This window comes from Berghia stephanieae, chromosome 2 (assembly GCF_034508935.2).
Source record: "Berghia stephanieae isolate SIO BIC M18660-M18661 chromosome 2, UCSD_Bste_1.3, whole genome shotgun sequence".
Classification (NCBI taxonomy): Eukaryota; Metazoa; Mollusca; class Gastropoda; order Nudibranchia; family Aeolidiidae; genus Berghia; species Berghia stephanieae.
Window position 1 is genome coordinate 112,156,068 of NC_088361.1, and position 14,209 is coordinate 112,170,276.

The window sequence follows — 14,209 nt, forward strand, 5'->3', positions numbered from 1 at the left end:
CCTGATATAATACCGATTTGAGACAGTGGGTCACGAATGTGTTTTAATTTCCTTTCGTTATGAACTCTCAGTATTGTAGGACTACTCAACTGCATTGAAAATGACCAAGGTGTTTTATTTATCTTCCAGGGTTTGAAGGCCGCTTCTCCTTCCAAGAAGACCCCAAAGAAGTCCAGCAGGTAACTAGATTTCATTGGTTGATATACCGAAGCATTTGTCTTTTATTTCTCTCTCTCTCTCTCTCTCTCTCTCTCTCTCTCTCTCTCTCTCTCTCTCTCTCTCTCTCTCTCTCTCTCTCTCTCTCTCTCTCTCTCTCTCTCTCTCTCTCTCTCTCTCTCTCTCTCTCTCTCTCTCTCTCTCTCTCTCTCTCTCTCTCTCTCTCTCTCTCTCTCTCTCTCTCTCTCTCTCTCTCTCTCTCTCTCTCTCTCTCTCTCTCTCTCTCTCTCTACCCCCTACCCCCTACTCCCTCTAAGATGTGGCATTCTGTCTGTTCTCTTGGTTAAAACATAGTAGAAATATTGTTCAAATTCAGGCATGCTTTCATTTGCTTGTATTTAATATTTAAATAATTCTTATTCGACAAGCATGTTTTATTACAATCCAATCCATCTTTTTTTTTTTCTTTTCTTTCTTTTCCAGTAAAAAATCCCAGCAGACACCAGCACCACTTGGTGAGTTTCCTTTTTCTCTCATTTCTTTTCGTTATTTCGATTTTTTAAATTTTATTTTTCACTCACACAATTTTTTTTTTAAATGTCTATAACTGTGACTGTACTCAAATAAACTTTTAAATGCAGTGCTGATGGTTTTCCTCGGATCCGCGGAAATCCGCGATTTTGTTGTCCAGAGGAGGAATTTCCTCCTTTTAAAAATTGCATTTTCTCGAAACAATGTGCTAGCAATGAGAGATTTGATGTGTGGTGGAACACACAGGAGCAGTTTCCCACTCTCCATAAGTTAGCTAGAGTATCAATGATAGTCTATCATCTCAATTGCTCTAAAAGAGGGTTTTAGTGCAGTAAAAATGGGGCTTAAAGGCAATCATTCAACATTTTCCTACTTTTTCACTTTTGTCACCATCAACACTGAATTGGGATTGAAAATCTCTTTTAAAAATAAAGGGCAACTCCATAAACCTAACAGCCTCCGTCACCAAAATTTGGGTATGGGAATATGTATGTAGTCTCAAACTGGGAAATCTTGGATAATTTAAAAAAAATTCAGCTTTCCTTTTCCTTATCTATTGATAGATTCATCGTTAGTTTGTGCGGCTATGTGGTCTAGTGGTATGACACTCGCTTTCGGATCAGAAGGTCCTGGGTTTGAGCCTCGTGCTCGGCACATAGTTGATTCCTTGGAAAGGGCTCTTTACTCACATTCTCTCACTGTACTCAGGTGTAAAATTAGTACCTGGCAGTTAACAGCGTTGTCTTTGTCCGAAAAATTGTATTATCGCCTAACAAGCGCCATGTCCCGTCCTACGTGTTAAATGTTGCTGTTGACCAGGGACCCCTTGTAAAGCGCTTTGAGCACATTTAGTGGATATTGCGCTATATAAAGCTCAATTTTTTATTTTTTTAAATATTTTTTTTTAGTTTGCATTATGAAAATGCCTATTTGATAAGTAATTTTGTCCCAATAAACAAGTATGAAATTATTTTCACGAATATAAGAGAATAAGAGGAAAAATCAATCAAAATGTGGTGAATTAGTGGTGGGGTTCTCCCTTGGCTATGCCATATTTGTTACAAAATCAGTCAGATGGGGAAAAGGTTTGAATTGAGATATTGCCAAGTTTAGTTAGATGGTCAATTTTTATCCAGTTCTTGTCATAAATGATTAAATCAACCCTTTTTGTACATCTTCGGGGAAAAACTAAGCTTAATTTCACTTCTAAATATTTTATTACAGATAGTCAAGTTGAAAAATTATGAAATTTGAGAAAAGTTGCTGGATATCTTTCCCATAACTTCATGAAAAATCACCCGATTTACTTCAAATAAAGATTAAAATGCTCTAGGGAGCATATTCTTTCAGAAAAAGAAAAAAAAAAAAAATGCTAATCCAAAATTTTCACCTTCTGACTGATTATGACATGCACTGACACATTTAGGGTTTCTGTCCTTGGAATTCCACTGGAACATGGGCTAACCTTTAGTCAGAATTGCCCTTTTTGTCATGATTTTGGGCTCTCTGCAAAATTTTAAATTTGAAATTGGCTTTGGAGAGTCCCACCCCTGAATTTTTTGGTAATTTGCCTTTTGACACATTCAAGTGCACAGCGATGTCTTGAGCTGTGAAGTGACATTCATGCCCTCTCCATTGCTTTCCTGATTGTGTATTTGGAAATGGGAATAAATTTAGTTCTTATTTGAAAATAAGAATCCATCCCCCCCCCCCCCCCCACCCATTCCATCCTTTTTGCTGAAATGAGAAGAAATGAAGTCGTACAACAATGATTGGAGGTCGACAAGTCTCAAAATTTATGAATTTTACATCATTTAAAAAAACGATCATTAGATCTTTTTAATTTTTAAAGACGTTGTCACATCAATTATAAAGATTTCAAAGTTTGTGATAAAATTTTATTGAAATCTTGGATCAAAATTTTACCTGAGATTCAATGTTTTAAAAAAATCTTTTATGACATAAATCAAGGGTTTCATATTTATTTCTTATAGGTCTGGTTCTAATCATTGTTTATCTTATAATTTTACTATTTCTCTTTTGTCCCCTTTCCGTCATTTCTCCTGTACGACTAAATTGTACAATAATAATGCTATTCTCCATTTTTTTCCCTAACTTGCAGAAATGTCAAGTAGAAAACGTAAAGGCGATGAAAGTGCTGGTGCACCAAGCGCAAAGAAGAGAAATGTTCAGACACTTAAGTCTCCATCCCCCATCAAATCAAGAGCCAGAAAAGCTGCCTCTGCAAAGAAGAGTCCAATAAAGGCAAAGAAAACCTCCCCTGTCAAGGTCATAAGTGAAACTCTACCTGAAGTAACAAAGTCACCATCGCCTGTGAAAGCGCGTGCTACACGACGAGGTGCAGCAGCAAAAACAACTCCAGTAAAGAAGAGTGCAAATACAAAAACAACTCCAGTAAAGAAGAGTGCAAAGGCAAAAACAACTCCAGTAAAGAAGAGTGCAAAGGCAAAAACAACTCCTGAAGTGGTTGAAGTGCCAGAAGTAGTCAATTCTCCGTCACCCGTTAAACCAAGAGCTACTAGACGAGGTGCTGCAGCAAAGAAGGCAACGCCTGTAAAGAAGGAGGCTGTCAAGAGTAAGGCTAAAGCCAAGGCAGTGAAAGGGGTCATCAGCCCTGAGAACGAAGAGGTCGGGAAATTGCCTTCACCTGTCAAATCAAGAACCACAAGACGTGGTGCTCCAACAAAGAAAGCCACACCAGCCAAGAAGGCTGCTGTAGCTAAATCTCCAGTTTCATCTAAATCACCATCACCTGTAAAACCTAAAACTACAAGACGAGGTGCTACTGCAAAGAAAGCTACTCCGGTTAAGGCTGCCAAGGCAAAAGCAGAAGTTGCAGTTGCAAATTCGCCATCCCCTGTGAAACCAAGGGGTACAAGACGAGGTGCTGCTGTGAAGAAAGCAACTCCAGTGAAGAAGGCTGTTAAAGCATCTCCTACTATTGCTTTAGAACCTTCACCAGCCAAGCGAAGAGGAGGGAGGAAAGCTCCATCACCCAAGAAAGAACCAACGCCCAAGGTTGCTCCACAGAGCAGGAAGAGAAAGGCAGACGCAGAGCCAGAAGTTTTAAAACCAGCAAAGAAGGCAACTCCAGAAAGCTGTGCAGTGGCTGATGCCGTAGAGGTAGCTAAATCTCCTGCCAAACCACGTGCCACAAGACGGGGTGCTGCAACTAAGAAAAGTCCAACGAAGAAAGCAACGCCAGCGAAGGTTAAAGTGCCAGCGGTGGCCAAATCACCATCCCCTGTAAAATCACGCGGCACAAGACGGGGTGCTCAGGCAAAGAAAACTCCTACAAAGAAAGCAACCCCTCAAAAGGCTGTAACATCACCATCACCTGTTAAGCCCAAGACCAAGAGACGTGGGGCTGCAGCCAAAAAGAGTCCGGTTAAGAAAGCAACTCCAGTTAAGGCACCAGTGGAGGAAGCTGCTCCACTGGCTAAATCACCGTCTCCAGTGAAACCCAGAGGTGGAAGACGAGCTGTTGCAGTTAAGAAGAGCCCCGTCAAAAAGGCAACAGCCCCTGTTAAGAAGGCAGCCGCAAAGGCTAAAGTTGAAGCAGCCCCAGTAGTTGTCTCAAATCCTTCCCCAGCAAAGCGAAGAGGAAAGGCAAAAGCGCCAAGCCCTAAAAAGGCGCCATCACCAAAAGTTGTTGCAGGAGGTAGGAAGAGGAAAGCCGATGAACAAATAGTTGCCGCCCCTGCTAAATCTGCTAAAGTTAAAGGACAAAAAAAAGTCGAGTCTCCAAAGTCGAAGCCATCGCCGAAAGCTACTCGTGGTAAGAAATCACAAAAACAAGTCTCGTTTAAAAGTCCTGCCCAGCCTCCACAACCAAGGACTCGACGAGCCAGGATATAATGTGGCTAATTAAATTTTGTTTTACTATTTTCTCTGGAATCGTTTACCTCTCACCCATAAAGCAGCCCAAATTGCATGCAACAAATTTTGTATAAGAGGAACTGTCACTGGCGTCACATTTTCCCCCCCCCCCCCCCCCCTGTAAGGATTTTCTTTCAATGTCATCTATTTTATTGTTTTATTTATTTGGCCTAAACTCACCTGAAGGATAAGTTTCCTTGTCAATTCAATCTTCCTCCAGACAAAGAGTACATGAAGCACAACGTATAAACTTTTTGCATGTTTTTCAAATTTTGACAAACAACTATCACTGCTATACTTTTTGATGGCTGATTCTTAGGTTTTTGGTCATTTTTCACAATTTATCCCCCCAAAAACACAACTAAATATTGATCACTTTTTGTCTCTAATATTTCAAAAACGTCTGGTATATCAGAATATCAGTTTATAATGGTTTCCTTACCTTACAGTAACTACAAATTTCTTCAATGAACTTTAAAAGATTAAGTTTGTTTAAACAGATTTGTTTGATGCATTTTGGACTCTAGATTTATTTTTGCAATTTTGTAAAGACAGTCTTTTAAACATGTACACACATACAAAACCCATGAAAGATTTTACTCACTGTATATAATATCCAGTTTTCTTATATTACATTTCCTGGGTTCTTTTTTATATTTTTCTTTCTTTCTATCTCTCTCTTATTTTATGTGTTTTTATTTATTTATTTTTAAAACATCTATACAAATTATTGTGCTATGACCAAGATTATCTCATGTTTTTTTGGTTTCTTTTTTCTCCTTTTTGGATATGGTTTAGGCGTGATAATGATTGTTTATTTATTTTGTCTGAGCATCGTAGTCAAGTTCACTTGTAAATTATTATTTAGGGATTTTGTATTTTTTGTATAAAAATTACATATCAATCGCACTCCATTCTTGTTCTATCTATTTCTGTTTTTGTTGTTGATATTTTTGTTTTTGTTTTCCTCACCACTCATTTAATTGTTTTTGCCATCTGGGCCGCCAGTCATTCAATAAAACGACTTGGTTGGGCTGAGTTGGGTCCGTTTATATGAACAACAAAAACCCTCAACTTTATTTACAAGATGAACTAGACTGAGACTGGTTATCTGTTATGGATTTTTAATATCTGCACAATTTTACATCAAAAGGCTATTTAAGTTTTACAAAAATATTTTTACCAAATCGTACAAAGACTTTTGTTGAATCTAAGGCTGGCTAGTAAAATGTATTGTCTTTAGTACCGAATACTTTGGTACTCCTATTTACGTGATAAAATTTATATTAATTTTCTCCATGATTTAATAAATTAGGGGACAGGCACGGGTGTAAGATATAGTCTTGAAAAAGTTTTGGGTGTGTGAAACAGTGTCAGACAAAGTAGAAGAAAACATCAGCCTGCCTTGATTGCTAGTTGAGGTCAGTTGATTTTTTCCCCCCTGTACTTTTCTTTCTGCTTTTTGTCTGTCACTTGTTTCATATTCATAAAGACCTTTTCAGATTTTCAAAATTATATTCCAAAATCTTAGGTGTAGAATTATTTTACTGCTACCTCTAGTCTAGTACTGTATGTACCACCAGTACCAGTGCTAGCTTTTGTTTTTTGTTATGTTCACTTAATCGTTTGTTTTCATAATGTAAATGTATTTAGTATTTATCATAAAGAAACCTTAATGATGGTGACCTTGGTTAGAATGGAGACATTGGCAATACCTCGTAATCGTAAAGGCTTCATCAGGTGTTTTTTATGCAGCAGTGGTCATTGACTGTTCATCCTCAATTAAATTCCCTAATTTTAATTTTTGCTGCAGCTCTCAGACTGTTGTTAGTGGTGTAACTAATTCAAGGCGAAGAAAGAATCAACGAAATATTTTGAAACGATTTTATTGACGTACTAGAGCAGCACATTTGGCATTTGTTTTCTGGATACTCGATATAACTATAATGTATACATAACTGCCATCTCCCATTGCCCCCTCATCTCCCCCCCACCCCCACCATTTTTTCTCCTTTTTTTATGTTAATGTTAAGTTAAATGATTGCTGGCAAGCTTTTAAAAATGGATTTAGTGATGTTTCCATACTTTGGAAGGACAAGTTGAAAGTGTTGGTTACGACATTTGAAGATCTGAAGCAAGTGTTCTGCTCCTTAATTTCTTAATTTATTATGACATTTGTCTAATGCACAAGGATTAAGAATTGAAATCTTATTATTTTAATGAATCAGATTCATTCGAGAACAAAATGTTTTTGTGTTTGGACCTGTGAGGAAATGCCCTGAATGTTAAAATTGGTCTTACTCTGTTTTAGCGGCAATTTGGGTTGTCAGTTTTGTATTTATCTTGGCTTTAAATGATTTCGTTTTATGAGGTGTTAGAGTTGGCTCAAATTTGACTTCTATTAGAATTAGACATCCATTTATATACTCACACTTTTTTTTTCTTTTCGGAATTGAATGTGGATAGACTTTTTATTCAAGAATGTTATCGATTTGATTTTATGTCTCACAATATGCTGTTTGTTTTTATACAATGAAATGATTTGTGTGCCTTAACATTTTTAATATTGGGTGAATGGATTGAATAAGTGAAGAATAAATGGAATGTATTTCGGGTTGGGACCACTGGGGTATGAAAGTGACAAGAATGAATGTTTTTTAATCGTAGTACATAATATTGATATCACATGCACATTTATTTGTTTTTATTGAATTTGAATTGACTTCTTAAATGCCATGAATTATTATTGTTGTTACACGTTTTTACTTACACGATTTTATCCTTTTTTTTATACATATTGAATTGCTTTGACCTCCAGAGATGATTTTGTTTTCTCATCTCACACACAAAACTAGGCTTTTAAAAAAGTTGTTATTATTTATTCCACTTGTTTGAGGGGAGGAGGGATCTCTACAGTTTATGGACATCGGTTTGTGTCTGCCTTGGGAACGAACGTTCTGCTTTTTGGATTTTAGTTTTCCAAACTACATTTTCTCTGATGAATGTCTACTTTCATAGAGTGGTAACTGTTAATGGTACTTTTTGGAGCAATCTATTATTAGTATAATTATTATTATTATTGTTATTATTATTATTATTATTATTATTATTATTATTATTTTGATAATAATGTTTTTTACTAATTTATTTTTTGAAAATAAATATTAGTTCACCTAGACGACCGCCTGTGGATGTTTTTAAATAAGTGTGTGAAAATACGACTTGATTTCTGTGTATTGTAGATTTCTCTTCATAGTCATCGTGTAGACCATTCATAGTCTGATTTGATCAAATTTATCATACAGTGCCGTAAATACCAGTTGAGTAAATGACGTTTGATTTGATTCCATAACCCAGACCTGCCACTTGTACAGCTTTAATTGGTAGATTCGTACTTATAATAGATTTTCTGGGGGCTAATTTTGATCACGTTCAAATTTTTTCTCTCTAGATTTGGATTCTTAATTTAACCCTCTCTTTCTGACCAACTACAGGGAAATCGTCAAATTTGTTAGGATACAACAATGAGCATCTTTTCTTATTCAGATATGTACATCAGATATGTACATGTTTTGTAAAGCTTGTTATATGGCAGAAAAGAATGTACTTATTTCTGTTGAGTTTGAGTGTAAAGGTTCAAGTTTTGTATTGGGTAGATATGAGATTTTTGGGGGAAAATCCTTTAAAACAAAATTAATGCTTAAAAATGGATATTTGGCCATTTGAACTACGACACGTCATCAATTCTAAAGCCTTGTGTATAGTGATTACTCATTAAAGCATGGATCATGGGTTGAAGTTTGCTGCCGTATTGGCATTTTGACTCTTGCCGGTTTTATTTTGATCATCATACCGCCTGAACATTTCAATAATGTGAAAGACTGATGTATTGGTGCTTGGCACAGATTGCAAACAATAATTAGATTAGAATGTCTTTCAGACAAAATTTCTTCATCTGTCCGAATTTCAGGCAAATTGTCGTGTAATTTGAGTTCTTACATATTTTTTCCTTTCTTTAAATTCAAATTTTTTCCACCAAAAATTTACAGACTTTATATTCGTTGACTGTGGCAGGTGTTGGTTTGGTTTGAGAATGAATCAAAACAAAAATGAATTAATCTGGGAAAAAGTAAACTGTCAGTTCATGCACTTAGATAAATGAATAAATATTCCACAACTTTCTGCCACGAGCGCCTGTTTGGTGATGGTAAATTATATGTTGGCGGCACGTTCTCACGTCTGAAAAACGACTATATTGGCAGCATACATAATGTTTTGAATTGATTATTTTATACTGTTACACATTTTGTCCCGACCATTGCGTTTGGGCACATTTTAACTTTATGTTTGATGGCTTGTTTTTGGTTTTTTTTAAAAATCACTTTGAATTTTGTTTTTCAATTGATTTAATGTGATTAGTAAGTTTCCTGATAACGCAACGCAATAAAACTATTGATAAATGCAAATAACCTTTGTTGTTTGACCACAAGCAGTGAGAAAATGGAAAATAATCATCATCATTGATGACATAAATCTTGTCATAAGCGATGTACGGATGTACATACACCAACGTAGCAGAATGGAATCTAAAAAAAACCCCAATTTTAAAATTTAGGCAATGACTTTCTAGACGAGGAGATTTAATCAAAATAGAAGGAAGCCTGCAGTGATTTCGACTTCAATTATGTACATATTTATAGAATTGTTGGTTAATGCTATCGTGTTTGGGTTGACAACAAACGTGTTTGCATAATTATATTGACCGTACTGTTATTCATTGACAAAATACACTTTTTTCACACTTAATTTTTCTTTCACTCCAAACAGCCATTGACTAAGACCAAGATAAGAATAACCTCTACTATGACAAAATGTCTCAAACCAAAACTTCTATTTTGAAGGTGTAGTCTTAGTTGATTGGTGTTTGAGGTAAATGTTTTCTGTTGTTTTTGGACAAAGTATAAAACACGAATTTTGTCAGTGTACAGCAGCAAATTTTTCAAATAAGTTTTTCACCACCGTGTATTGTAACAACCAACTCTTGCTGTCTAAAATTATATATATTATATAATATTACATAAATGATAAATTGAAAATAAATGTTGGATTACTTCTTATTTCACAATATGGTATTTTGTACATTTTTACATATATATATATATATATATATTTATGAGTGTTGGTGGGTACTCTTGGGTACGAAAGTGCTCGGTAATGATGGTTAGAGCTAATAAAAAAGTAATATAGAATACAAATTGTCACACATTTTTTGTGGCCGAGAAGTTCGTTTCTGTGGGCTTATTCCACGTCCTCAATCGGCGTAATCATAATGTCCGATGAAAAAATTCTTACTCATACGATTTGCTTGTTCTTGGTTCCGTTGTGTTTCGTATGGAGTAAGAATTTTTTCTTCGGACATTATTAAGGATTACGCCGACTGAGGACGTGGAATAAGCCCACAGAAACGAACGTCGAGGCCACAAAAAATGTATATAGAATGGATGCATGAGCCTCAAAAATTGATCTGTTCAAGGACCCAGAACCAAATAGAAAGGTCAACAAACATAGGGGGATAAATTGTAAAATCACATTCTGTGTGGTTTGTCCATTTCTGTATCGTCTTGTGCCCTTGATTTTGATTTTCCGAGACGGAACAACTTGGAGGTCGTTGAAGTCGGATGCCAGTGTCATTCTTTGTTGTCTTTTTTCTTTTGTAAATCACTTATTTGAATAGAATTGAGCTTTTATATAGCGCAATATCCACTAAACATGCTCAAAGCACTTTACAAGGGCTCCCTGGCCAACATTAACACTTAGGACGGGACATGACGCCTGACTGTTACTATTAGGCGGTATTACAATTTTTTCGGACAGACAACGCTGTTAACGGCCAGGTACTCATTTTACATCTGAGTACGATGAGAGAATGTGAGTAAAGAGCCTTTTCCAAAGACTCAACTATGTGGCGCGCCGAGCGAGGTTCGAACCCAGGACCTTCCGATCCGAAAGTGAGTGTCATACCACAAGACCAAATAGCCGCACAATAGAGAGTAGAGGCATCCATTGCGTTCATCACAGTCAAGCCTTCAGTTCAGACTCCATGTTGCTTACAATTTATGGCAAGTGGGGTCTTTTGACCTCCTAGAGAAACAGTCAAATGCTTCGTTATTGTTTTGGGAGATATTTATTTTCCTCGTAAATCATCTCTCTGTTATGTATTAATATTAATATATATTTGTTATTTTGAATGTATAATGTAAGCATTTGAGTGTATTATTCCTCTTTGTTGGATTTTGTGCTTGTGTCCGGATGAGACTTATAGTAGGTGGTCTCAAACTAAGTACATTGTGGTGGTATGCTCTTGGAATCTACATCTGATCCCTATTTCTTCCCAGTTCCCCTATGTCTTACTTTTTCTTGGGTGCTTTAATTGTAATTCTAGAACTTTTTACTATTCCATTTTCTTCCTTTTTACTGGCGCTGATATAACCTAAATGTGTTGCAAGCGCCGTAAAAGTAAAACCCTAAAAAAAACAAGATTACCTTTTCCTGGTTGCTTTGTCTTTGTTTTGGAATGAGATGACTTGGGTTTGCCCCTGGCCCTGGACAAAGTCCTTGGCTGACAGGGTAACAATGTTCAGTTTTAATTTTGAGAGATATTTTTTCCGCTTGTAAGAATCTCTCTTTTGTGTACTCGTTCTTTGGAGTTTATTTTGTAAACATTTGCGTACGCTGATAGCTTGCTCGTGAAATCTATTTCTGTTCCCTATTTGAAACATATCCCCATATGGACGGGCATTTTTAGATGGTCTGAAAACTACAAAAGACGTCTAACTTCTACGTCATGGCACAAGACCGAAGGGGTAGAGCTCAGGTGATCGCTGGTTCGGATAAGTAAGTAAGATGGTCTGAAATAGATATGGTGCCTTTTCCACACTTTTTTTGAGTTTTTCGATATATTGCATTGTGAGTCGAGTCCAACTTTTTTCTGATCATCCTGTACCTTCAGCAGTGCTTGAGTAGTCAAGTCTAGGATCTAGTGGAAAATACTACAACTAAATTTCCTATCCATTTTATACTCAGAAACGAGAATTAAACTACGGATTCATAGGCCTTAGCCCTAACTCTCTTGGAGAAACACAGATATAAATTTTTTTTTTTTTTTTAAAAGGAAAGTAAAACAAAAAGTAACCAAAAACGAACTGAAAGACCAAAGAACCAGCAAGAGCAAATTTGTGAATATCAATATCAATTTTTTTTATTGACGTTTATGTTGCCTATAATTAAAAAAAAATATATATAAAAAAAAGTGATCAAACTTTAAAATGTTTGGCAAAAGTTTTGATTTGATAATCTCATACTTGATTGTAAATTAGGTGAAACAATTATGGTTGATTATAATTAAAATATAAAAGTGAAAATGCATGCATAAAAAAAATAAAAAAATATAGAAACTAGACGTGTAGAAACATTCAGTAAAACTAATATCAACTTCCATGATGCCACTGACCTGTACAGACTTGATTCGATTCGCGATTACCGTGCATTCCCAGTTAAGGAACAGGCACTGGTGTAAGATAAAGATCTGAAAAAGTGTATGAAATAGTGCCAGAAAAAGCAAGGAAGAAAAACAACAAGAAAGAAATCATCCACAAAAAATCAAGTTTTCCTGGAACCGATATTTTTTTTTCTTGTATTTTTCTCTTTTTCTTTGTCTGGCACTGTTTCATACACACTTTTTTTTCCAGATTTTTATATTTCAAAATGACCAACTCAGTCTATAACGTCGGTGTTAAACAAATGTTAATAACATTAAAACAACGTTTAAAAAAAAGATCACGATACTTAACACCAAACATTTCCAGCTCAAAACCATACTTCAGAAAACAATGAAAATATTAACAAATAATTTATTTAGATTTTTGCTGTTTAGACTGTTAGACTGAAGAAGGATTTTGAGATTGAAATGTTCTGTATCATGTATTTTATTCTTTTTCTTGAAACTGTTACCTTGTTCAATTATGCCAACAGCTTCTAGAATCTTAGTTTTCACTCTTTAAATCGCTACCGTTCGCAATGGGCCAACGTGGATGAATAAGAATACTTAATGATATGGTGATAGTGATAGGTGGGTGGGGGCAACTCCCAATTCACACTGATTACGGTGTCTGGATGTATCTTTTTCATTAGCACCTACATCTGTCATCTCCCCTCACCATAACGCTTACACCTCACCCAAAAGCAGATTGCATGACTATTACAATACATGTACATAATCTCTCAACAAAAAATAATTGAATAATAAATAAAGGGAAAAAAATGATTGAAGTTGAAGGTTTTTGACCGTACGGACAGGTGCAAAATTCTTGCATGGTAAAATACGCTTGTGATAATAATTTGGAAGACGTAGCAACTTTTATCTTTAAAATGGAAGGAAAAGGCAATGATTCATATGAGAAATGGTAATCCCTTCCCAAAATGAAATAGGGTAAAAAATATGTCAAAACTTTGGTGTAGCACCATCAAACTGAATGGAAGACGAGAATTCCATTATCAAAACGGATTGAGACACAATAGATCCTGGAAGAGAAAAATAATGATTCAAGAATGAAGAATCAAAACAAATGAAAACAAAACAAAAACACAAAACAACCAGAAAAAAAATGGCACAAAAGACTAAATTAAAGCAGTAAGCACAAATCAAGCCACAAGTAAGGAGACAACAGATAAAGACAGATAGGAAAGATAACAAGAGCAGAATCACAAAGGAATTTCACCATCTCTTCGTACATAAATCTTTTTACATGACATGCCAACAGAGCTGACACTGACAGGCACAGGATCACGACCACGTGAAATGCACCGAATTGCTTTACAGTAAATCAATGACAATCAATAACATCCTTTCATATAATGACATGCAAAAAAATATCATCATCCATACATTAATTACTTATCTGAACCTTTTCTTTTATTTTACCCTCTGTCCATCCAGCAATGATTGGGTAGCTGGGTCTCTAAGATGTGGTGGAAAGAACTTTGCAACAGACTAGTGTCCTATCCAAAGGATAGCAATTGCTCTTATCCGCTTCACGCTATGGAAACCGGTATAAACTCCAGCTCCATGGGCCTAATGGCTCTGAAGGCGAAGGAAGACTTTTTCCAAATCAGTGACCAGCTGTGAGGAATTTTGTGTCATGACGTAAAGAATGGATGTCTATAACTATAATAATCATATATTAAAAAACACAATCTGACAGGTTCGCTATTGGTGAAGTATCAAAATAGTCTAACTCAAATGATAGGAAGGAAAACAACAGATAATTGGGGGAATAAAATAAGAGACAGCAAGCATTGACTTCCTACTAATAGTTCAATAGACTGCCACCACAATGAACATTTCAGTTTCTTTTCATATTCTCTTCAATTGTTGAGATATATACATGACATAAGACAACACTTTTCGTGGTTTAACTAGTTCTCAAGTCCAGGTTCTATCGTATTAGTAGTATTAGGATTGTCAAAATTTCAAACAACAAAAGAAATATAATACTGAGTTAATTTTTGAAGATCAAGTCAGAAAAACATTTAGGATTTTCGATGAATGCTAAAAGAAAAAGCA

General features: G+C 35.7%; 1 protein-coding gene across 7 annotated transcripts in view; it reads left to right on the forward strand.

The window, feature by feature from the left end:
• The window catches only part of LOC144966253 (uncharacterized), a 50,611-nt gene extending 45,905 nt beyond the window's left edge, over positions 1-4,706 (forward strand). For all 7 annotated transcript variants that reach the window (XM_078902448.1, XM_078902449.1, XM_078902453.1 and 4 more), the window contains exons 10-12: positions 130-179; positions 640-671; positions 2,810-4,706. In XM_078902448.1, the coding sequence (XP_078758574.1) occupies positions 130-179; positions 640-671; positions 2,810-4,566 (1,839 nt within the window). In that variant the 3' untranslated portion in view covers positions 4,567-4,706. The remainder of the gene's footprint in view (positions 1-129; positions 180-639; positions 672-2,809) is intronic.
• Positions 4,707-14,209: the final 9,503 nt, after the last annotated feature.